Here is a 27,310-nt window from a genome sequence, read left to right as displayed (position 1 = left end):
TCTGTTACGCACAGGCTATGAAGAACTCAAAAAGTATTTTAGTCGAGCATAATGAAATTATTTTCAAATGAGTTATTGAAAATCCGGCATAGTATTCCGACTTAGAAGTCTCTTAAAGATTAGCAATGGAAACTTGACCAGCTTTCATACTTCATCAGTGATGTACCAAAGATATTTTATTCAAAATTGCCCTTGTCTACAAACATATATTATTATTGACATCCCGATACAGAGAGAGTACGGTACACAGCACAAAAACACCAATTCAAATTTAGCGAACGTGAGTTTTTCCTGGTAAAATTTTTGTGTATCCAGCTTTCCGTCTCAATGTATTAATTATTGCTGAATGGCTACCTCGCAAAATCTAATCAAATATTATGTAAGTTTTATTTATCAAGAAAACACTCTCTGATCGGGAAAAAATTCTCAGATGAGAAGCAAATATTTTTCAAGGAGCTCGGATTCATATAACTCTCAATTTATTAATAAAAGATCGCAAAATGTCGGCTTTCCCGGCGAATACTATTGATAAAATCTTCTCAGGTTTGGCATTTGGTAAGGCTGTTCAATGCAAACGTTTCGATGAGAAACTCCCACATCGTCATCAGGGCTAAGACGAACTAAGATGATGATGGAGGCCTTTAGCAGCCAAACTCGAGAAGATTTTATTAATATATTTTTTCCTAGTCGCAGGTTTCCATTTTAGTAGATAGTAAATTAAATAAATCGGCATATTTACACTTTTTGAGTATATTATGGCCTAGAATATAAAAAAATTTTGGAGAAGAGTCAATCTGGCCCTCGATCTTTACGTACCTTCTCCCATCCGTCCAATACCCCAAAAAGCACAGTGACTCTCTCCGTTCGGCAAGCGTTCTTAATGGGACCCACAGCTTTCCCTTGTAATGTATTCAGTGCACGTATGCATTAAAGAATTGGTGCCGGATCCGAAACCATTGACTGCCCGATCATTGTGAACATCTTGATGGGAAAATCACGGAACATAAATAACGACGCTTAATTGAAGTGACATTTACGAAGGTACAGCACGCTTTTGTCCCCCCATTCTATCCCTCTGCTTAAGAATATTTGTTTTGATTTTTATGATAGACGTCTCTGATGAATAATATATTATTGCCAGCGCTGTGATCCTCAGAAGATAATGTTTGCGGTCATTTTTCCTACGAACTAACTTCAAGTATTCTAGGCAGGAATATTCCATCTTGGACTAGTTGGTGTAAATCTCGCTGGAGTAATAATGCTTGTTTAGGTTAATTTATAACTTTATGACACTCTCTCGGCTATTTTACCAGTAAGGTGTTTTTTTATCGAGCCTTCCGTTATTCTAAAGCACAAGGAAGTATAGGCGCACTTTGCTAGTCAAAATAACCTCATAGTTACTATCGAATGTTCTACACCCTACAATTGATGTTTCCTTGAATATTATGCAGTAACAATGGAACCTTGGTAGTAATAAATTTTATGATCGTGGATAATTGCAAGTTTTTATTTAAATACAAAAAAATCCAAGCAGTTAGTGCTGGCAATGGTATTTTGAAGTATTGAAATAAGAGGTGTTTAATGAAAGGCATTATACGGTCACTTAAAGTGCCTCATATATTCCTAAATATTAATATTCGCCCAATTAAAAAATTAGTGACATTCAACTGACATTGTGAGTAAACTCTGACACTGAAATTGTGAGTAAACGAGTTAATTTTAAAAATATTTGATGTGGTGAAGCGTACATTAATTTTTTACGTGTCATGTGTCGCTAGACTTTTAAAATTTTATTGCTCCTCCGTATCCTCTACTGGTGCCTCAGACTTTGGGCATCTAGCTTAACTCTGAGAATTTCAGGAAAACAAATTATATTACTTTCCTGGTCATTTTGAGGTAAAAAAAAGCACTCCATTGGTGAATGTTTAAATATTTGTTGTTAGGTCGTCATTCTACTCGTGATATGGTCTTAGCATCTACGCAGGATATTTTTTGAGGCGAAGCAAGTAGTTCTTTCTTTTTAGTCATGATCTATCTTCATGGTAGAACATAGCAAATAATGAAAAATAATTAATTATGCATAATTTGAGATGTCTTCGAAGCCATAGTTTAGAAGATATTTTCAACTTAGTCCCCACCATATAGTCAGTAGAGAAGAACTCAATCAATTCTCCAATTCAACTCCAATTACCTCAGAAATATAATTGCTTAATAATGCAATATGTAAATACACTCTACCTATGAGGGGCTATCTGGCTTATGAACGATTTAATGACAAAATCTGCAATTGGATTAACTTTATGGAAAGTTGCATGCAATGGTGTGTGAAATTATGTTTGTTGGGGTAGTATGCACTCGTTTGGCTGGGAATAATAGTTGTAGCCAGCTGATCGATTATGCAGATATTTTCAATAGAAGTTAACGATTCAGTTAAGTAGGAGTGAGGCTGGCGTATGGAAGACGGGTAGAAATAATTTCCATTCGTTCAGGAGAGAGAGATCGCGGGGCGAATATTTTTTATCATTTCCGGTGTGAATTTTTCGCTTACGAGCAATGCTTTCTCCGCATTCAGTGCAGCAGGCGGAAGTCAGTGTTTCCGAAGACCAGAACTTGCACGTAAAGGAGAGATTCCGTCCGTGTTCCCTTCCCTCTCATTCAAAGAGCACTGCTAATTACGTGTAATGACCGATTTCCATCGGAGCAGTCAATCCAGAAGGAGTTCGATGCACTCGGTCTTGTGACAAGCCAGGAGACTCACTCGATATGGCGCTGATTGCAAAATGCTCACCTATTGCATGTTACATTTATAAGAAGGCTTCTTTTTTTATTTTTAGGAAGATTTTTTACAATGCTTGCAATTTTTATATTTCGATATTTTTATAATAATATAAGGCCTTTGTGAAACACGCCGACGTCGTAGAAGAAAAATATCAAGTACTGAATTTCATTATCGGAGTTACTTATTCATTCCTTCGAGGAAGCTTTTAAAAGCGATTATGAAGGAGGAGTGTTAGGTAAGTGGGGAACCGAGAGGAAGAACATCGGGCTAATAGAAGAGATTAAATGGAGAGAGCCTTCGTGTGAACTTGAATTGGGAAGGGTAGACCAGACGGGGTGATTCGTAATATGTTCCGCGTAGACCTACTTTAACCAGCATAATATCGTCTAAGTTAATAATAACTATTACGAGTTCTTCTTCATATTCTTATCGTGCTATCTAAATCTCATCCGAAGTTTTTTTCTGGAAAATATCTCACTTGACAATTAATCTGCGTCCTACAAAAACAATATCATGATTCCCTCATGATCCTCCCCAATCCTGATCCACTTCATACGAATACTTCAAATACCGTAATTAAGTAGCAATTTTCTAGTCACTTCCTATGGAGAAAGTTTTTACATTTCATGAAATGGAAAAAAGCTTGGAAATTTTGTGGAACGATGGTGCCATCCTTCAAGGGACCTCATTCAAGAATGACTTTTTCAAAGGTATCGCAGACATTGGCCGTATGCTGTATTTATATACACCTTTCGTCGGATATCCGGGCATCCTTATTCGGCCAGTGTCTGCATAGAAGCAATCGGAGAGCCTCCATTACTTAGCCGGACATCCGGAGAAGGCTGTGACGGCGTGATACTGAAATGGGAATTGGAGGGGAGGTGCTCAATTTAAATGTCTATGCGTGTATTTATGGGCTGTAATGAGGAACTTATCGCAAATAACACCGAAGGGTAAACGTCATGAGAGGCCAAATAAAGATTGCTTTCTCTATGTGAGAGCATTTCTGGTAATAAAATAGCATTGGGGTCATTTGAAGTCAATAGAATGATCAGCAGGACAAAATACGACATTGCGTGTGATAATCTACGAGAATCAGGAAGAAAACATAACAATAATATGATGATTTATTGTTCACATATTATTACATCCGATTTAAGCATTGTTTTCTAATAGTTTACAACTCAGCAATTAGTTTTATGTCGTAATATAATAACAAATTGAAATCGCTAGCAAAGTAAAATATACAACAAATAAATTACCAAATATCTTCCATTTACGAAAAAAATTCATACCGTTTGTTTTTTTAGATTTATGAATCTTTGAAAAAAAAAGTGTGGTAGTTACCGGCGGAATTGCATTGACTTATTCTATGCCATCAAAAAACTGGAACAGAAGTTTTATGAAGAATAATAGAATCATTGACTGAACGAGAATAGTAATTTATGTAATTTATTATTTTTATAATGCTTTTTGATAGCTGTACGCAGTAAAAGTTCACCATATGGCCAAGTTTTTGAAAATGGCGGATTGATGGCATTATAATGAATCTCTGAATCCCCAGCATTAGTGTACTGATGAAGTGACATTTAGAAACTTGCCTGAAAGTATTCGGCACGACTTAGGGAAACCCTCAAGCAAAACTCTCTTCGAATCTCATAATTCTTGTGTTAGTCTCCTCTATTAATTCCATTGCAAATTTATTTTTCCATCCCTTACTACATTTTCCCAACATCTTCCATCATATTATAAATTTCTAAATTTCTATTACCTATTTAATCAACTCGCTTTAACTATTTTGCTATGAAATGTTGAAGGTATAAGTCGTGATGATGAAATTTTATGAAAAAAATTATTCAACTTTGTAAAATATGCATTCAATTTTTTTACCGGTTATCGGTTGTGCCAGTAATTTTCTAGGGAATATAGTAATGGAAAAATCACATTCGAAAACCAATGAAATCTAATGAATTTTTAAAACAATAGATTTACTTCACCTATTATAGAATTGCACTAAGTTGAGCCACCCACAGTTTAAAATTGCAATTGCATGGTCTCTGAAGTATGACAAAACTTTACATTTGATTGCTATGCACAATGAGATTGGAAGGAATATTCTGTTTTGAATCCCATACTCACGTCAAATTCATTGTAGAGGAACTGTTCCCGCATTTTTTTAAGCATGACCAAACTGTGCTTTTCATTTCTATGCACAATCAGCTTCTAAGGAATCTTTGGTTTTGAATCGCATATCTATGGCAAATCTACGGCAGGGTAGCTATTTTTTTCTTCTCCACATCGCCTTGTAGCATTAGCGGTAACTTGACAAATTACATCATTCCGCTCTCTCCCTTTTCTTTTCGCATATATTTTATTGCCCCACTCCGCCCTTCGCTCTTGAAGCAAGCGCGATGGAGAGCGAAACAAAGACACTGCCCCTCAATCGCCTCGCTCTCAGCCGAAGACAATGACGCAACGATGCCCGCCTCCTCAAACTGCAATCCCACACCGAGCGTCTCCCACGCTTTCTGAACGGATTGTTCGGCTAAAAGGTTAAATAAACTCTTTACGGCGATAGAAAAAGTTCCACGGCTCCTTCAACTCGCACTGCTCGCTTCTGACTCTTGAATAAACATATAAAGGAGCGATTAATGGCTTCTGAGCATGAGATCAAGATGAAAATGTCAAAATCCGATATCAACTAATTGGTCTGATTTGCTCCACGGCTCATTCGAATTGCGTTGCTCGCCTCTGGCTCTTGATAAACATATACAAGAGTGATTAATGGCTTTTGCGCATGAGACCAAGATTAGAAATTCATAATCCGATATCACCAAATCGGTCAGATTTGCTGTCTACGGATATATAGTTTTTTATAATGGTAACTTCGATTGTATGTTTTATTACCATCAAATTCAATACTCACGAAGGAGGAGAGGTATCAGGATTCTAAAACATTTGTTTGCAAGTATTTTATCTGCTATTTTTTCCCCTTACCATAATAATGCTTGAGTTGGTGTTACATTGTTGACCTCAGCTTTTGTTTACGTCGCTCCGTCTTGAACGCTCTAGCAGTTAGTTATTGTGTGGCTATCTATATCATCCGTTGCCCTCTATTGAGCAGGAATTTTAATTTTGAAAAATTTCTCCATTACGTAAAATGCGGCTGATGCTCGATGTGCCAGACGGGATTTGATAGGACAACATTTTTAACACAAAGCGAAGTTTTGCATCATTTTCACCGTAAATAATCAATTTGTGAATTTCCAGCGTAAACCTTTTCGGCCGACTCAGGACTCAGCAAATTATTGCCACGTTTAAGGTAAATTGAGGGATGTATTAAATGAAGGACCTCGATAAATTTTGATGACATAAATTTCTGCATAAAATGTATAATGATCTTAAGTTCTCGGAGTTTAGGCCAAATAATTATAAAGTGATTTAACTACGTTTCGGATTATTTTAAACCATCCTCAGGGCTTATTTTCACAGGATTGAGTATTAATTTTAATAACATTAATATTTATTTATTTTATTATTAATTTATATATTCCTAAATAATAATGATTTAATATTAATATATATGTTTATATTAATTTATTATTATTTTAATATATTAATTTTAGATATTATTTTTTTAATTTTTAATTTTATTATTATTAATAATCAACCCTGTGAAAATAAGCCCTGAGGATGGTTTCAAATAAACCGAATAATAGACCGAAACGCAGGCAAATTACTTTTTAATTCTTTGGCCTAAACTGCAAGAACTTAAGATCATAATATAATAGAGGTCAAGACAAGAAGAAAAAAATTTATATTGGAAATATTGATTTCATGATAATTGTAGTCCCACCTTCACATAAGTTAAACCGTGCTAGTTAAAGTTTGTTCGCAGGATTTAAATGTCCACAGTTTCATAAATTTGGACTGAATTCACGCACCAACTATTGAATCCCACTTGGCATTTATGAAAGTCCTTTATCGATCGAGGAAAAACAAATACACATACCTGTCCATTCGGCAAAATATCTCCCTTGCTCTATCCTTCTGCCGGACCTTGAAATAGGGTGAATTGGTAAGATTAGCATGTAGCTTCTGCGTCTTTTGCGGCTCCTGGCCTATTTTAGTGCAAGGAAACATAGGTGTGGTGGAGGGTTCAAACGAGGAGAGAGTTAATGACTGAATAGCGAAAGTATTCTGAAGCGACCGTCAAATTCAACATAATTGGACAAGGTCAAGTTTTTCTTCTTCCTCCTTTTGACCATCTCCCATCCCTCCAAGGTTTTCAGGCGATGCACAGTGGTCCGAAATCGGAAAAAGCCGGACAAAATTCCAAAATAGCGTTTTTTGAGGTAGAGACTTGAAATTTGACGTATATGCTCACAAATGATTGGTGATCATGAAACAATAAGTCGTTTTTCATAGATCTCATCCGTTGCTAAGATACAGAGTACCAAACACGACCAAATTTCCAAAAACACGCCCGATCTCATTTTTCTTCGAAAAACTTAGAAGTTAAGCTGCTCGTAGAGTTTTTGAAGGATTTTAATGCAGTAAAAAACATTATATTCCAGTAATATGATACTTTATCTACATTTTACATTATTTTTAAATATTTTGGTTCATATCGAGGTGGTATAATGTCGCAAAATGGCGGCTCCGTTTTTATGGCAAAACCTGACATAAAGTAGACATTATCTTTAGTTTGAGAAATAATAGTTCTCCAATTTTTACTGAGAGTATTAAGTAGAGATAGCTTAAGAGTATAAAGCAAACATCTTGGAAAAAAGTTTGCAGCTGCGGAAATGAGCGCAACTTTTTTATCGCACTTCACGTCCCGGCTCCGCGACGCGGGGGCTTAGAGACTCTGAGACACTGTTGGATATTTCACTTCCTCTGGAACTTAATTATTTAAAGTCGTCGTTTTATGCACAGTAAATAGTCTTTATTGACCCTAAATACTTAATTGAAGATACTGCTAAGATATTTGATCGATATACTATGTTACTGAACGCGTAAATCTGGTAAACATGCTTTGTTTTTATGCCCAAATATTGTCTCCGTTACACAGGCCTTCCAGTTTTTTGTCAATCCATTGCCCCCACACTTTGAGCCATACATTTCTTTCAATTAACGCTAAATATCAATCGGAGCAACATTCTTCACATTATTGACCGACTAGACGCAAAACTTAACCCCTTAAGCGCGGCTGGCATTTAATTAAATCCCATCCCAGCGGCCGGATGAGATTTAAATGACTTCACCTTTTTGGCAAACTATTATTCAATAATTTTTATCTTTCATATATACAAATACAATTACATGATGTATTTTAGCTATTTGGGGTCGAAAATTTCATAACAGATTGGATACTTTCGATAGGATTACCCGTTACACCTACTTGAAAAGTTATCTCTTCGCCCATTTCTCCGTATTTGTTCGGTAATTACCGTATCATTTCATATAGGTATTCACGTGCTAATGTTTCAAACGTCAATATGTTAATATTCAAATGATTTTACCTTAGAAAATCTGCGTTGTGTGACTTGATTTGAAGCAATCAAAACATAATCCCACTGCACATTTTTCACACCAGTACACGCAGTCTCTTCATTTCCCATGAACGACTCTAGTGGACTGAGGCGCGTGCGAAGCTCCATCAAGAGACGAGAAAACATTTCGAAGGGGTCCTGGTATACGCTGACTGTTAAGGAGGAATCTTATCTTCGTTGATTACTGTCCAGTAAAAAAATAAAAAAAATAAATGCAGAGCGAGGCATATGGCCCCTTCGCTTAGGACGCTTAGGACTAACGAGGCGGACCAAACACACTTGGGGCTCGAGGTGTCGACACACAAGAAAAAGGTGGAGAGAAGGCAGTGGGCTCAGAAGATACCGTATTTCAAGCTAAAGCAGCTGACCCTTCTTGATGTCCCACAAGCAGAATAGGCGGCAGTTTTCTTGATAGAACAGTTGAAGGAAGTCAAGTCTAAGGGCAATCCTGTGAAATAAGCCTAAAATATGCAGCATTCTCGCAATACTGCCAGAGAACGGCGGAACTGTACGTGGAGCTGTACCCGTGGTACTATATGCCAACCACAGTTCATAAAGTACTGATGCATGGAGGGGAAATTGTAAAGGAGGCAATTCTCTCACTAGGGCAACTTTCCGAAGAGGCATTAGAAGCAAGAAATAAGGACACCAGAAAATTTCGACAAAGATTCACCAGGAAGCACTCAAGAGTGGCCACAAATCACGACATCTTCCAAAGACTTTTGATTACGTCAGATCCGTATATTTCGTCTACCGTGAATTCAAATCAAAAATATCAAGGAAGATGCCTAAAGAATTGAGGGAAGTTTTGGTTTTAGAGGAAAGTGAAGGAGAAGAATCAGATTGTAGTAATGGCCAAGATTCTTCGGAGGACTGAATTCATGAATTTATAGAGTTTCAAACTATGACCTTGATTACAAAAACCCAGCGCGGTGTTAGGTAAATTCATTTGTGTACACTTTCTTAGTTCTCTAACCTTCAAGTTCATTGTAAATCATACGTTGGAGTTATATTTAAGTTGTTTTGATTAATGTTTCATTAGATTATAATGATTTCAAACTATTCTCTCGAGGAGTCTAAATTCAACATTTTATTCCTATTGTTTTCACTATTTTTATCATTCTGTATTTTTTTAGCATTGAATAAGGCATATACTGTATATATTCTCTATTCTGACGGGATTTTAAAAAGGCAAAACTTTGAATTGTAAAATTATACTAACTGCATGAATTCACATTTTATTATTATATAAAAAAAAATTCTTTAAAAAAAGCTATTAATTCATGCTATTATCCCTTAATAACTATATTTTCCCCGTGATAGGTTATATGGCATGCTAAACAGGATAAGAAGCGGAAAAACCGTCTTCTTAAATATCCATTGTATAACAACAAAGGCTGCGCGGCATGATAAAATGTCCCTTTTTGGCACGCACCTCCACGGCAAGGTTGAAAAGGGAATTAATTAGTGATAGAATGCCATTTGTTGCCTTTCCTGGTAATTGTACATGTCAGCCGACGCGAGAAAACTTCAATCCTACTCAAAGGATGTTCGTAATATGCGACCTGATTCCGTTGAGTTTGGAAACCAAAGCATGTTTACCAGATTTACGCGTTCAGTAACATAGTATATCGATCAAATATCTTAGCAGTATCTTCAATTAAGTATTTAGGGTCAATAAAGACTATTTACTGTGCATAAAACGACGACTTTAAATAATTAAGTTCCAGAGGAAGTGAAATATCCAACAGTGTCTCAGAGTCTCTAAGCCCCCGCGTCGCGGAGCCGGGACGTGAAGTGCGATAAAAAAGTTGCGCTCATTTCCGCAGCTGCAAACTTTTTTCCAAGATGTTTGCTTTATACTCTTAAGCTATCTCTACTTAATACTCTCAGTAAAAATTGGAGAACTATTATTTCTCAAACTAAAGATAATGTCTACTTTATGTCAGGTTTTGCCATAAAAACGGAGCCGCCATTTTGCGACATTATACCACCTCGATATGAACCAAAATATTTAAAAATAATGTAAAATGTAGATAAAGTATCATATTACTGGAATATAATGTTTTTTACTGCATTAAAATCCTTCAAAAACTCTACGAGCAGCTTAACTTCTAAGTTTTTCGAAGAAAAATGAGATCGGGCGTGTTTTTGGAAATTTGGTCGTGTTTGGTACTCTGTATCTTAGCAACGGATGAGATCTATGAAAAACGACTTATTGTTTCATGATCACCAATCATTTGTGAGCATATACGTCAAATTTCAAGTCTCTACCTCAAAAAACGCTATTTTGGAATTTTGTCCGGCTTTTTCCGATTTCGGACCACTGTGCGATGTCCCTTTTACTCGAAGTGAAGAGTCATCACCTTGAAGCTACAGCAGTGGAAATCTTCCATTAGGCGCTAGACCAGGAGGGATTTCAGTGTGACTTATATCCCGAATTCCACCTGGCCAAACCCTATACGAGTTTTCCAAATGTATAATAATAATATAATAATAATATACCTTTATTCGGACGAGGTTGAGACCAAGAAGTGTCCTCATCCACCTAACCCCTCGATAGCGTCAATGTAAACATATTAAAACATGGTAGATAGACGTTTACAATGCAAAAGATATACAATATTCACTATTTGTGAAATATCAAAAAATATAATCAAGTATGTGCGAAAATTTTGTGAGAAAAAACATGAGGATTAGGGTGTAATTTACTTCAGCGAAAAAACCCACTGCAGGAAAACGCCCACACAAGAAGAGGGGAGCGAAAGACCCATTCTCTAATATAGAGTTTACAGAGTCGTCCCTTTAAATGATAAAATGCTAATGGAATTTGAACAAAAACACTAGTGTTCCGCGGCCTGAATTAATGCCTGTGGCCATCGCCTCAACATTTACGTGGTGAAACCACATGGTTGACTTTTCATCCGTGCCTCATAAGGAGACCCACGGTAAAAAATACGTTTAATTGCTCCGTCATAGGTTTCATACGGATTTTTTCCGCTCTGATGGTCACTTTCGTTTTGCCGGAACTCTTAATGCCTGGCTGCATATTGGTGGTAAACTTGTTAGTAGTCATGTGCGAGTTTCAAAAGCTTTTCCAAGTTTCCATACTGAACGGAACGCTTAGGTGGTGTTTTTCTGAAGAGCCCACCTTCTCTGTCAGTTGCAGCCTTGAAATCTGCCTTACACGTCAAGGGCATCGGCCAGCCACAATGAAAAAACCAGTTCCCGAACCTTTGTTGCGTGGTAGGCGTCCCAGCGTGTCTTCGTCGTTGATGCTTTTATTTGGGATAAGCAGTCGCCATTACTTACTCTCAATTTGAAGTCCCTTTGATTTTTACTGCTGCGCTCGACATCAGTTTCATTCTTGATTCTTTATTTTCCTTTATTGGACCGTATTCGATCTTTACTTATCGATAATGTCCCTTCTCGTTCGGTACTATGAGTCATCACAAAACTATGTTGAGTAAAATGAGTGCAAACATTTTTTCTGCTCTTATTCTTACATCTGGTCATTCCACATCTCCTAAGAGAGGTTCCAAAGCGGTGATTCAGCCAACCAACTTGATTTATTTTCTCTTCAATGTGACCTTATATTTTATTGGATCCAATCGAAATTAAGCCACGGCTACTAGAGCTTTGATTTCAATGTCAAATAAACACATATGTCATGTGAAACTTAGAAAAATATCCCCTCACCTCTATGCGCTTGTTAGATAATTCTTTCTTCTGAAAGTATCCCAGAAGTTCTTGCTACAGTTGATCGCATACTTTTCACGCATATAAATCTTCGTAGTACGTAAGCTTCATGAGCTTAAGATAATTATACTAAGATACGGATAGAAGATAGGACACATAGATAAGATAGTTATACATTCTTAGCAAGAAGATTCATTTCAATAATGTCGTATTTTTTTAAATATGTGTTCTCGTTGTATCTGATATATGATTGAAGCTCTTTGAATGGAAGCGTTGAGCCCTGGCACCGCTAGGTTTATTTTTTTGTCAAAATCTCTTGAAATTTACCTTCCGCTTTCACTTAATTTCTCACGTTCCTATGTATAGCTTTCAAGTCTTTGCTCTAATAACAGTCATTGTTTTCCCTTTTTTTACCCTCACGCAAGTACCTCCCTCAGCTGTGAAATGCATCCACCTTTCTCCGTGCCTTGAATTCCATCGCGTCATCCCACTGCGCCTTTCACCACCTTACCTCGGGACTGCAAGGGCCTCGCCTAAATACGTTGCATCACTCTATGTGATTTGATAGATTATTTTTTTTATTTTCATCCTTCCGTGTATCCCAGTTTCTTTCTCTCCCACTGACTCAGCAATGGACATTTTTCCTTTCATTTTTCGTATTTATTAAGGTTTACCTTCCTCTATATACACTTTTCATTGCTAGGCTATATTCTGCCGGTTTTGAGTTTCATTTGTATTTTATTCGAAGCGCATTCATTTGATATTTCATGTGCTATATTCTTTTCCGTCGATAATTTATTTTTTAACGTAGACACTCCTTTTTACCGTCCACGATTTGAATTGAAACCAAAATTTTGCTGGCATGGAATTTTAAATGATAGTTAAAAACATCAGATCTGGCTTAAGTAATAAGTGGTGATACATTTTTTTTGTGCTTTGATATTCTGCAATGCCTTTTCTCTGTTCATTCTTAGCTGAGTTAACTTCCTAATGAGCTCTTATGGCTTCTATAAAATATTTCTTCAAGCCATTTTTAGCATACATTAGTATTTTTTTATTTTTTATCTTTTTTCTTCTAAAAGTATAGTATTACCCTCAGCAAATTCAATATTACGGTACTGGGGATTGTATAAGCCATACGTGACACTATATCTCAGAATAAATTGTGCTGTACCTTATGCAGTACTGTACAAAGTGATTGTTGTCAGTTAAAATACTTCACCTTTTTATGTGACATAACATAACCTAAAAATACAACTGCATTTTCCGCACCTTTAACTTTTTTTGTTACTTATTCAGGAATCGAGTGTGTATCTAGGAAGAAATTTATTGCTGCAGTTTAACTGCAATCCAAAACCATGCCTGAATCTCTAACCAGCCTAAGAAAACTACACGTAGTTTTAGACATAAAGAAAACCTCTAACCCTCCAATAACTCTGCTGATCATTCAAAAACATTTCAGAGACTTGCACGGTCCTATTTTATTTTGATCGATGGTCCGAGAAAATGGGATTATTTTCTCGTACGCATCATGTACTATTTTGAGCATATTAACGGGATGAATGGTGTATAATCATAAATACCATTCATAAAAAACTCGAAACTCTAAACGATATTTCCCGATGCCAAATTTTATGGGTCTTCACACCTCAATGACGAGAGAGTTTAATGCCTGAACCCGCTTTCTTTTTTCCTCACCTTAAACTACTGAGAAAAAACCCAGACCCGAAAGAACCCTGTACCCCTTATGCAATGTTATGTATCACGGGCTTGGGAAACCATAGATGGCGGGAAACTTACAGCGTTTGCCTTGAGTTTTTAAAAGACAAAGAAACTCCCCGAGCAAGGCAATCAGAATCCGAGAGAAGAGTTATGACATGGTTTTGCAAAGCACTGAAAATATCGCATCGAAAATTGTTTCATTAAAAATAAAACTTAGTATGATTTTGTGTGCTAGTTTATGTGTTGTGCAAAGCATAGACATTCATTACCAAGCGGCTGGTTTAAATGTAAAATTTGGCGAAAGATTTTTTTCCTCTTATCAATAATCTTTTCCTAAGACTCGAATTTGTTGGTTCCGCGTAAAATTGTAAGATTACTGAATTCTGCCGACCGTGAGATGCTTTACGTTTCTCTGCCATTGATGCCGGAGTAAATGTAATGTAGCTATGATACAATTTTCTAACGATCTCGAGGAGAGCCAAACAAGTAGCGACCTTCGTATAAAATATAGCTGAAATGTGAAGTTCAAATGTACTCCTATATCGGATTTCTCGTAAATATAGTGTAGATCAATTTTACGCAGTTATTCCGTCGTGATGCCTCAAGAGCTCAAGACTTTTAGTTCTTTGGCCGATCTTTTACTAGCACTTTCCAAAAGCGTATCTTTAACAGTATTAAAATAGCTAATTCATGGATATATACTTTCATGCAGATGTAACGATACTCATAAATGATGAAATTAAGCTTTAACTATGTTAATAGGCCCAAGTGCTCCGATAAAAATTCACTTAAAACAAAACCGCATTCTAATTGTAAGTATTAATGATTAAGAAACTACTTAACAATTTAATATGATTATTAACATAAATTTCACTAAGTCAAATCGATAAATTTATGTTTTAGTGAAGAAAAGATGAAACACACATTTCTATGAAGAGCGGAAACTGCGGTTTAAGTTCGCTTTTGCCAAACACCCACAAAGGAGAGGGAATATATTATGTTTTGTTTTGCTTTAAAGCTACAATTTGCTAAAAAAAATCTCCACTTATGTGTGTACAGCCCATTTTCGTCTCATTTCTGAAAATTAGATTGGCATCAAGTATTGGCAGAAGAAAACGTTTGCTGAAATAACTGAAGTGGTAATTTAGATAGTTTCCGCGCCAAAAGATGCTTGTATAGACCCGTTTATATACAATCAATGAGATGACGGCATTTTCTGACTAATGTTAGGAATCTTACGATGAGAAAAATTTCATTGTGCAAAATTCTGGGTACAGATATTTGCTCGTGTTTATTATTCATTGTTTTTATTCAATATTCTTCCAGAGTATAGTGTTGACGATAAGTATTATTTTCGTTATTATATTCAGCTATTGACAGAGCAACAAGGTATATAGCACTTGTTGTTCAACATTTAGTTTTTTGGGGTGATGTATTTCATTGTATCGGTCAGTTTCTTTCTTCATGACAGACAAGTATTTTTAGTGTTCGGTAGCATCAAAAATATGCTTAAAAATCCTCTGTTTGTATTTATTTCGCAGTATTTTTTTTCTGTTTTTTTTTCATTTCATTTCTCGCTGTTGCAATGAGGTACTATTTTGAGACGCTCGGTTATTTTCTGTTTGATTTTCCTTAGCAAAGTACATGGGAATGTTACTTTTCATCGAGGAAGAAATATTTTAAGGGCTCGTCAATTTTATGTCAATCGGTAAATTCCCTATCATGTTTAGAGAGAATTGTTTTAAACCCCTCCTTTCGACTCTTTCCAGTGTATTGAAGTCAATCGTAAAGCAAAAATTTTAAATTTCATGCAACAGAAAATGAGACTTCTTTCATAGAAGTGCGCACACTTTCAGTGTCTTAGAGCAATGAATCATTAAAACGGGAATGGTAGTTAAAACGATTAAGCTATCGGTGACTTACTCCTTGATACGAGAAAAGTGTTCAGATTGTGCAACTTCTATAAAAAGTCGTGCAAGATGTAATAATATCTATTGTCTTCGAACCGTTATGAACAGTAATGATTGGCGTTGCGACACATCCCTTGAGGTTTTCCCCCGAGCTTTATATTCCGCTGGAGAAATGATATCCAAGGTAGTAGTGATGGTGAAAGACACAAATAAACTTGGCGGCATCCACATATTTATTTATTTTTAGACTTTACCACTTTCATTGTTGGATCATACGCGAGTGCATTCATTGCAGCTGGAGTTATAAAATTTAAATTTTGGACCCCATCAAGGTCATATTCACCCTTTTTTATTGATTATACCTTCCAAATGAATACTTCCGGCCGTAAGGAGTTGCGGTAAGAGTTAAAAGCATTGCCCGGAATGCATTTTATAGCTTTTTTTGAAGGTGCGGACAAAATAAGTTTTTCAATACCTAAAACTTATGCATGTACCAAGCCCTATGCTGATCCAAGATGACTTCAATTTCCAGCGCTATTTTGGGGGAGTATGAACTTTATGCTCTATAATTAATATTCGAAGTTTTTAAGCAATGATGAGCAGGGGAATGAGTTAAAATTAGAAGAAAGAGGAACATGTGGTAATATCTGGAGCATAAACTGTTCATTTGTTATCATATATGTGTAGTTAAACATACTGCTGAAGTGATCGCTTTCACTATCCGACATCGCTTTAATGCGGTTCTCAAATAAAAGCTACCTTATTAGTGTCAGTTCCTGTAGAACATGGATATAGAACGTGGGACAGTAAATTATTTGAAGGGACTATATTTTATGGCTTAGTGTCAAAAGAATGAGAATTGGAAAATCGACATTTATTTTCAAGATGAGGAAGGGGCTTTGGTCATAAAAAGTTATAGATATACCCCCAGTAGGCCATTGAAGGCATTTAAACGTGTTTCAAACCACAGAAAATATGTTTCCGGTTGGAGTGACTTGAGATACATCCTCAGTTTGGGGGAAAGCTATTTCTTTTTTATCGGTCTGTAAGCACTCGAGATAGAACCAACCAAACATGTTCGGCGCAGCATGTTGCCACTCTATGATGTAGCTCTCATAAGGGTCATATTCCTCGTCCAATCGAACAAAATGGAATATTTGTCATCAGTCGCGCCATTTCCTGCTTAGCAGTGGAAGCTGAATAAATTATAACGGTCATTTCGTTTTCATCAAAGGTGACTGTAGTCTCAGAACCGGTTCCAAGAACCTTAAGGAAACTGAAACTTAAATGGGTTCATGGATCTTTGGAGATCCATGATTTCTAGCTTCTGAAACCGTTAGTCCTTGGAGAGAATCTGGAGCACAGGTTGATGAAACTTAATTTTCAGCGGTAGGCGTCATAACCAATTTTTTCTCAGAAGCTTACTAGTGTTTTAAATTCTTAGCATTGACCGGAAATGTAATTAAAATATGTGAATTCCCTTAATGTATTAATATTTTACCCAAGTAAACATGTTTCACTGCGCTGCAACATCATCAGGACAGATACATGATGCTGATGTGCAGTGCATCATGTCAACTCTAATAAAATATTAATATAATAAAAGGAACTCGCAGGATTCAATCACTTTTCCTATTAATGGACTTAAATACTCATATCATACTTGCTACAATTACGTCGCTCAAAAAAGACGGAGCTAAGCAAACAATTAAAAAAGTACAAAAAAATTATATCCTCACGATGTAAAAGAATTAACTACAGAATGATATGGATTTAACGATGGGCTTAGCTATAGCAAGAGATGCAAGATCATGTGTTTCACCTCTATGGAAGATTCTCGAAGAAGCATTGGCCACTGTTTTTTTCAAACCAAAAAGTTTTCAAGAGAAATTTTTACGCTAGTCGGTCACAAAGAACCAAAGTGATTAGCATTTTAAAACATACTTGCCGAGAGCATAGCCCTCAGTTGTGTTTATGATGGCTATTTTTATCTTTCGCGTTGCCTGAAGCTACTCTAGCATGAAAATAGCGCAAAAATGGTTATAGACAGAAAGTGATCTTTTTTATGTCAACCTGTTCTTCAAAAGCTTTGAAAACAGTAGTAGAATTAGAATCGGAGAGTGGAAAAAAATATGAAGGACTGTGGACGGGTTTCTCGCATTTAGCTTCCTACGCTCTTCGTCATGCATTGTGACCGCGAGCAATAGAGACGCCTGTGGAGGGTAGTCAAATTTTTTTACATGCAGCCCAACGAAGGCTGATGGTGTTAAAGCGTAATTTTTCACATCCGGCTCGGTTTACGCCTATTCACCATTCGAGATTTGTACTCAAGGAGGAATGGTCTCCCTACCATTGTATTTCTAACCAACTGGCAGCTTATCCCACGATGCACTCCAATAAGCGGGCGTGGCATCCCACGTTTTCGCTGATAGTACACTCCTGCGATGAATCATATTCAATGCTAAATGCCGGCCGTTCTGGAAAATGTCATAGGAAATGAATGCTCTTTAAATAAAAATTTGAGAAAGCAAATGAAGTATGTGACCGCTGTCCGATTAATATTTACAACTATATGAAAACATGAAAAGTTAATTGTATTCATTTAACAGTTTTAATTTTAGCGGTGGTAATACTATGAGAATCTTCCATCGAGGTGAAATACGTGATCCTGCGTCTCCAGCGATAAAAAAACCCATCGTGAAATCTAAAACATATGGCACTTAATTTATTTACGTCGCGAGGATAACATTTTTGTTAATGCCTAGCTTCGTCTTTCTTGGGCGATGAAATTGTTGCAAGTATGATAAAATATTTTGAAGGTATGATAATTGAACATGAAAATATATGGGAATTTTATATTTTTAGACAGAAAATAATAATATAAAATTCATAAATATCTAGAAGAGAAATGATTGTGCATTACATTGGAGGCCTTTGCACTTTAAAAATTTTAGTATGATTGCAAGACAATCGAAACACGTGTTGTAAATAAAATTAGTGGGCGGAACGATATCTTTACTTTATCATTGAAAATTATGTTTTACATTATATTTATTACTTTATTTCACGATTAACATCCGCTGAAAATTTTAAACTCTTACTAGCAATCTTATTACCATAGAGATTTTATCCATTTCATGTATCTTACCATCAGCGGACAACCTCTTCTTATAACGTGAGAATTATTTTGAATAATGAGTGTAATTATTTTCATTGCAGGTACTCTTAATAGGATTAGCCCTGCTGGGCCTTAGCTTGGCTCAATCCGACAATCCACGCAGGATCCGCGTCCGTACCAAGGTGCGGCCCGCACCCGATTTCCAGGCCGAAGATGACTCTGAGCGTGCACCCACACTTGTCCTGCGCCGCGTCCGTCCTCTGCTGCCATCTACCGAAGAGCAGCAGCAAAGAGCCGCACCACCCCGCATCCAGGTGTACGACGAAGAGCCGCAGGACGAGGGCGAGAGGGTTGTGATCATCCCACAGTCCAGAACCAGCGTGCCCGAGCCCTCTTATGGGCGGCAATTCCGCCTGGAGGAGGGCCGTCGCCAGCCCATTGGCACCAAGTCGTCCCGCGTCAAGGAGACCAGCCGCCAACCACCCGTGCAGACCATCCGCAACTACAGCAAGATCAACGACGACGGCTCCTTCACGTTCGGCTACGAGGCGGCTGACGGTAGCTTCAAGGAGGAGACCCGTGGAACGGACTGCGTGGTCCGCGGAAAGTACGGATACATCGACCCCGATGGCAACAAGCGTGAGTTCACGTACGTGTCAGGCAACCCTTGCGACCCCAACGCCGTGGACGAGGAGGAAGAGAGACGTGAAGATGCTAGACAAGACGAGGAGGACGGCGAAGAGAACATCCCGCGACTCCCCCTGAGGCCCCTGGCGAGACCCGCTCCACGCCCTGCACCCCGTCCCGCTCCAACCCGCGCCCCAGTCCAACCCACCACCGTTTTCCAGCAGGCCTACCACCGGGTTGAGCCAACCTACGCTCCCGAAACCCAAACTTCACGAACTCCCCTCATCCATTTCCAGAAGCAGGCGACTCCAACGTACACCACTGAGCTGCCGCCAGCGACGACATACCGCCCAGCCGTCCCCACCAGGACCACCCTCCCCGCCACCACGTACTCGACCCCTGCGCCTCCACAGAGCTCCGCGTTCGACTTCGATGCCGAACTGAGGAAGTTCCAACTGGATAACAGCGTATCCAAGAAACCCGCCCTGCAGTCGACCACCTCTAGCCTCAACTCATACCAGCCCCAGACTTTCGTGCAGCCCGTTGTGCAGCAGTACCAGAGCCGTCCCGCCCCAGTTCAGACCGTTGCTCCAGTGAGGCCGACAACGCAGCGAACCCCTGTGGCGAGCCCCCAGCAGGTCCCCAAGAGTGGAAATCCTATCTACGCTTCGCAGCTCGTGTATGACCCATCTTCTGGTCAATATAACACCATCCTGTACCAGCCCCTCCCAAAATTGAGCGGAGGATCCGATATCAACATCGAGCACAGGCTGCAGCCATACGTGAGGCCTCAGCAACAGTATGAGCCCCAGCAGTTTTACAGGCCCCTGCCTCAACCCGTGTACCAGCAACAGCAGGCCCCAAGGCAGTATTACTATGTTGCCCCTCAGCAAAGATCAAGTTTATCATCGGGCCAGATTGACGCCTTTCTCAAGGGGCAAAACATTCAGTTTTGATGGCCATCATAGAAAATTAAGACATGTTAATCCTTAGGGTCTGACATCCCGATATAATCCATTTTCATAATTGCGTGTGAGAGCGCATTCCATGGACTGCGCCTATTAGTCTCACCGGACTTAATCAAAAAGAGCATTCTCGAAATATTCCTGCGAGAAGTACTTTAACCCCCCGCCCCTCTCATCAAATTCACTGGACAATCGTACTTAACTCATAGTATTGCCTCTTTTTTTTACTGTTGTGCAAGTGATGATTTCAATCCTTCAAGACCAGAGGTTTTTCTCGGGCGCTCCACATTTCCGAGAAGAGAGCCACCACTCTCAAGAGAAGCCCTTAATGAATGCGACGTGCGTGGCTCACGAGGGAACGTGGATCATTGTCTGTGTCGTGAGAGAAACGCCGCTCCCACAGCGGCCCGTTGCGAAACGAAGGCGATCCCTTTCACCACGAGCCGCCAAGGACTCGCGCCCGCTTTCGCCTTGTGCACTCTCTCCGGGAGAGGCGCGTTCGGTCCGCCACTCCCTCCTGCCGCGCCCCACACCACGCCCGACCCACACCACACCACGCCCGCCCCGAAAATCCGCACCAGATGAGGCCAAGCTTTCCCCGAACGGAGGAGCGGCCCGGGTTATGTCACGCGCTCTCTTCCCGGTTGCCCTCAGCGCCGGGCTGCGATGAGGCCAGTGACAAAACGCCGCGTGCTCCAATTTGGGACAGCTCCAGGGCGCCGAACCTCTCGTTTTTTTCAGGCTCGGAGAAGAGCTCGGGCAAGGTGAAAGTTATGTTCGCTTCCGCTAGCCCGGTCTACATTCCCTCTCCATTTCATCTGGCCGCCTCCACGATCGCATTCCAGCTGGACATGATCGCCCAAGGTGCGTTTCCGCCCCTCCATATTCGGGCGGTGACCGCGCTTCCGAGAACGAACGAGTGCTAAAAACACGTCAGCAATTGGAAAAGTCGAAATGTTACAAAAAAAACTGAGGGGGCTTAAAAGCTTGACTCTGTGCAAAAGTTAGATTTTGTTCAAGAATACCCTTGGAAAGACTTAATGAGGGTTATTACTCATTCACATGTTTAAATTGGTTCATTCTCTTTCGTGTGCTACGATTTTATGCGGTCTTGGAGTGGTCATCTTCTTCGGCTAGTCAGGAATGACATCCATTTTGTTGGCCCTAATCTGTATGCTGAAAAAATACATGAAACCACTCCTCGAGTTCCCTCCCCCAACTAATCACATTCTCACTTGTTTTTTTTATTATTCAAATGCGTGGTATGCATTGTATGTTTAATAAAGTCATTTCTTATAATTGTTTCCTTACCTGTTATTTTTTGCATTTTCCCATAGCCTTGATTATATTTTTAGGCGTAATGAAACATAAGCAGGCAGGAGGTGACTCAACAGGCATCGGTCCTCATCGTTCTGCAAGTAGTACTCTCATTTTCCGCGACGCTTGATGCGTCATATCCGGAGCCTGTCCATGAGACAGACCAGCGTATCCGCCGCTCACTGCCTCCCAAGGCATCTGGACAAAGTCAACTGCTTGCCGGAAATTGACTGAGTGGGAAAGACAGTTCGTGCGTAAGAGAATCACGAGTTAAAGCTAGGACAGACTGTCCATTGTGATGCATTAGAAAGGTATTCTTTTATGACCAGTCGGATCGTTCGAACGAGAACAAAGAAGCAAATACGCATGCTTGGAGAATGGTAAGGAATTATTTCCACCGCAATGGATATCCACGAATCATCAGACCGTTTTCCCACGGGACAAATAGCGGCCTTCGAAAAGGCGCGAGAACCGACAGTTTATCTCTGGAGCACTCATGATGGATCAGTTCTGTGAAGTCCAGCTCTGTTTATTTCTTCCCGCATGCATGTAAGCTCTGAGCGATGAAGCATGTCCATTTCCCGCTTCATCTCTCCGGGGGCACGAATTCCGAACTTATCGCAACTTGATCCCTCCTCTCGTGATGTTGCTGCACGCGTTTTCGATTGCCGCTGACGCCCCCGGTCTTGGCCCGTCCCCGGCCCGCGTCCCCTCGGTTCGCTCCTGAAGTGTGTAGGGGTCGTGATAGTTGGATGTCAATCCTTAAGTTCATCCACTCTTTACTTAGGCGTTCCACGTTATAGACGGGTGACGCTATCAAGAGGCACACTCAATGTTCAACCCGAGGGTTGGTTTGCCCAGTTGAGGGTAAAGTTCACTCCAAACTATCCCACGATCGTGTGAATTACGCATATGCAGGGTAGGACGTTCATTTCCTGTGCTTTCAACCCGAACGGTGATGAGGGTAGGTGAGGATAAAGCTCACCCCGGACTGATCCTGAGGGTATTGAATACCACACATTAACTATATGGAACCACTTCTTTTCCTCTTGCTTCAACCCGAAGTCAAGTTAGAATAAGCTAGGGTAAAGCTCACCCCGGACTGATGTTTAATCAGTTGTATGATTTTCACACATTCAGGGTGGGAGAACCAATTACGTACGTTAAGCTACCGAGCCCCACAAGTATTTTTATTGGGAATGATCAAAGGATATCGGTCACCAAGCTCTTGCATAAGAGGCACGGGATTTAATTAATCATTCAATGTCTGCCATCGTCTAATATATCTTTAATAACGCACTAATATGTCAATATTAAGCCGAATATTTAAATGTAGTATCGATCAAACCATCATCATGACCTCCACCCACTGCCCAGATAACACATACATTATATAATGCGGCCTCTTTCATTTTTGCACTAAATGCAGTAGGCATTAAGAAAAAAGTACATATTTCAGTATTAGGATATGGAGCTTTTGATTTTGGGCTCTGAAGACGGTCGATTATATATCCTATTCAAAAGGGTCTAATCAAATATAGCTTAACACCCCAGTGACATTATTCTGAAAGATGAATTCGTGACTTCTCAGATCGTTCCTTCATTCCTTGATTCCTTCCGTCCTTGATTATATGCAAAATTTATGTGACTCGGAGAATTCATGCAAAGCAGCCTTTTCCTTATTTGGCTCAGATACGCACGAGTTCTCCTTAAATTCGCTGCAATTCATCTTTTAAAATCGTCTTTGAATATCAATTTTTTTCCATTTGATTAATATGATATACATGTGTAAGGAAACTTCGATAAATTTTTTTAAGCTTGATTCAGTGTAACTTAAACTTGTTTTTACCATAAGTTTATCATACTCACATTTTCATTCTCAAGGAATTGCTTGTTCTTTCTTTTCCGGATTCCTCAATTTTACATCGATTTAACAATTTTAATTCAGCAATTTGACTTTAAAATAACTTCATCTTATGGGCGAAGTAGGCTGGTGGAAATTCTAAATACCTATTGCTGAATTAGCAAAATGTTTGAAAAACTCAAAAAACGAAACTCTCAAAGTTACCAATAAGCTTTCATCATATTTATATGAAGTATGGTGGCTAAGTTTCTTTTGCTCGTCGTTGCTTGATTTTTATTTGGTAAAATCCAATAATTTTCCATATACTCTTTTATTTTTTACGAACTATCGCGCTAACTCGTCTATTTGACTTGAGTGAGTTTTAGCCTGTATGCACCATCCCAAAATGAATTTTGTATTAGTGAATTTGATCACGAAACAACTATTTCCAATGCGAAAACTTATCATCCTTCTAGTTCAAAATCTCTAACCTTACACTCTCAGATTCTAAAAAAAATTTAAAATGTTCCAATTCCTCAGCCTCTTCCTTCTATTAAGTGCTCATCATCAAATCTAATGCAGAAATTTGTCTCTCGCCTAATGCTTTTATAATACTCAAGGAAGATCAGCTCGTGGCTGGCTTTGAAGACTCACTGTGATAGCGCTTTCTATCCCATGTATTGTGTGCAATAATATTATGGCGAGCACCCGATCGTCGTGGGAAACCGCGTGAGCGCACGGCGGCATTTCCCACGCGAGCCTCCGCCGAGGCCTTGGGGCTGGCTGATGCCTGCGCCTCTCCTGCGCCCCAGCCAGCGACTCAAACTCTTTCTTCCGACACACTCCAACATATTCGCCTCGTTTCGCTCCTCGCCAGGTGTTGCTGAATCCATAATTGAAATGAATTATTCAGAAGCGCTAACGGATACTAAAATGACTCTCAGTTTGTCTCCAGGATTTGACGAAGGTTTGCTCAAGCTGTCCTCTAAGGTATTTTTCTTGATGTATCCAGAGCTTTCGCTTTCAAATTGAACAGGATTCTTCCCTATAGAAAATGCCAACAATGAGTAGTGTAAAAATATTTCCATGTAAATTCCCTCTCCAGAATACAGAGCCGTAAGCGGTTATTGTGCATTAAAATGCCATAGTAGTTTATTTTTTAAGTTAGCTTTTATTTTTTTGACAAAGGAATTTAAAAATGTGCTTTTTTGGGGTAACATTAACTACCATTGGAGAAAATGTATTTTCCTAGTTTTACATTAACTACCGTTGAAAAAACACTCATATTTTATCATGCTTGCAAAATCAACCATAATTTTTAGCTAATGGTTTGTGAAAGTTCAAATCAATTACAGTTAGTCAATAAATATGACGGAATATTTACCAAATTCCAAATTGCGCAATAATAGTTCCTGTATCTGTGTGTCTGCATTAAAATTTTAAGGTGTGGGTTTATTCATGGGAAAATTGGCCCTAAACTTGAAATAAATTTGAACTCATTTCCTATGAATTCACCTCAAGTTTTCACAATTATATCTATCGGCGATCAACATAGGAAGGGAATGGTTTCGGAATGAAAATGGAGCATTGCGTCAATTCACTTGAAGTGGAAGACTTCCGTCTATATTCATTTTCCCACTTTGGATTATGAAATTCATAAGTGGCTGTCCCTGAGATATATTTCCCTCTGCCAAGCTGTCCATTCCTCGCATTCCTTCCGCCAGAGTTATAAACGCCGTAAAAAGTTCATTCCTTCCTTTTATATCCCTCGCGACATCAATGTATCGAATCAGTCGAAGTTTTTCGGGCAATGTATCGAAAAAATCGAGAAAGATGGAACGAAAGTGATGAAATGTATAATCAATAAATTAAAAGTTATATGAAATAGGTTTATCAGTTTATTGGAGTTTTTTGATTGGCTAATTAATATATACGCTTACAGTATTTCAAGTCTTAAATGAATTTAAACAAACCCTCACCACTAAAATCTCATTCTTCACCTTTTGCATGGAGTTGCCTCCAGAGGAAAAATGCCAGCTTCGTGTTATCTATAATTACGTTCCCATTTTGCGTAATTTATTTATTAGCTTGGCCTTTATTTGCGTAGACACAATAGTCACAAACCAGCTCGCATAAAGCCCATATCCCAGAGCGTTTCTCAAAAATTAATTGGCATTTTTGTTCCCTTTTGTCCATTATATTATCCTTGTAAGAAATCCAATTTCATCAAAGCAGAAGTTAGTGGGCCCATGCTTTAGAGAAAAATCGACGTAAAACTGTAACATAGATATGATGTATTCCTATTTAATGACTCCAAAATCGAGTGTATATATTATTTTTTTACTCTTTGCTCATCTCTTAATTGCAATTAAATATTTAGGCTTCAAAATAAAAACCTAAATTTTAGTTTTATAGTAGGTACATAACAGTAATCAGGAAAAATGTGAAACTTTAGATTCATTGATTTACTGATGTTTTTATCGATAATTGTTGAGAGGTTCACTGTTATTGAATTACTTCAGGATATGCATTGTTTACAAAATTGGGTTAAAGGAGTTGCAAATCAATGTCACATCTATGGTGCAAACGTGTACGTGTTGTTTTCTGCCAAAGAAACCCAGTTTTCTTTTAAATGGCTCGGTTAAAGTTCAAATTGTCCGGCATTATCCGAGCATGAAGCCTCAAATTGTTTTATGGCAGCTAAAATAAATAGTCAAGTCTGATGATAGAGATATGGCATGGTTTGATCTCGACGATCCAGCAGTTACACTTCAATGAGCTAAACAGTTTTTTCTTTCAAACTGAAGGTTGTCTGCGGATCAATTTCTCATCGCTACACCTCGTTTAATTATATAAAGCCAGTGGTACTTATCCAAGGTATTTATGGTAACTGATTCTCATATGAGACAGCGGTGCCTTCTGTGAAATGTATCTTTGTAGCTGAATGGATTGCCAAGAAATTTGAAACAGCAATTAAAAGTATAAACATAGTTTTCACACCGGCGAGGGGATGAGTTTCGATAAATACAAATTTTCGGAAACAACCGCGGAATATCAGCAGCGGATATCAACCGTAATTTTACTTACAATTAGTAGGGCAACTGTATAATAATAAGTATGGAAAATTATGGGTATTACGCATGTTGCAATAAAAGTAAGCCCTGCTCAAGGTCAATGGATTTCTTCTCGTTGAAATACACAGTCACCCAAACAATAGGATACCATCTTGTTATTATGGAGGTAATATTAGTATGCATTGCTGGTCTGGTTCAACTCTCACTTGATTTCTTTCTTGCCCTCTACATCTTATTATCTCTGATCTTAATCAGGCCAGCCACGAGATGCGTAGAACATACATTCTTTGAAAATTGGAGGATTGACATGAGTTAGGTTCCCTATTCTGATGCTAGAATACGATACGATCGTGTTCATGATAAAATGGAAGACCACTAAATAGTGTATATAAATAGAAGGACATAATTTTTCTCGTAAATTACCCTATTGATATTCATAGCGTATAAGGGATGACGTGTCACTAGTGCGGAGAGAATCAATCGAGAAAAAATCTGGAATTGATGCCCTAATAATGACGCATTAAGATTAGATATCATGGATATTTACATACAGAAGCAGAAAAATAAAGAAAGCACATGGGTTCAAGAACGAATGTCATTTATTCAAAAGCTTCAGAAATTAGCCACAAGCCACCAGCTAACTTGGTGGAAATCTTTACCGATCCAATGATTCCTGATAGTGCGAGTTAACTAACGATGGG

General features: G+C 38.6%; 1 protein-coding gene across 1 annotated transcript in view; it reads left to right on the top strand.

Annotated features, from left to right (window-relative positions):
• LOC124170900 overlaps window positions 1–21,679 on the top strand; it is a 34,439-nt gene extending 12,760 nt beyond the window's left edge. Inside the window, exon 2 of the mRNA XM_046549947.1 lies at window positions 18,885–21,679. Within this exon, the coding sequence (XP_046405903.1) occupies window positions 18,885–20,366 (1,482 nt within the window). The 3' untranslated portion in view covers window positions 20,367–21,679. The remainder of the gene's footprint in view (window positions 1–18,884) is intronic.
• Window positions 21,680–27,310: the final 5,631 nt, after the last annotated feature.

This window comes from Ischnura elegans, chromosome X (assembly GCF_921293095.1).
Source record: "Ischnura elegans chromosome X, ioIscEleg1.1, whole genome shotgun sequence".
NCBI classification, from domain to species: domain Eukaryota; kingdom Metazoa; phylum Arthropoda; class Insecta; order Odonata; family Coenagrionidae; genus Ischnura; species Ischnura elegans.
Note: the sequence above shows the minus strand (reverse complement) of the source record. Positions and strands in the feature narration are given on the sequence as shown.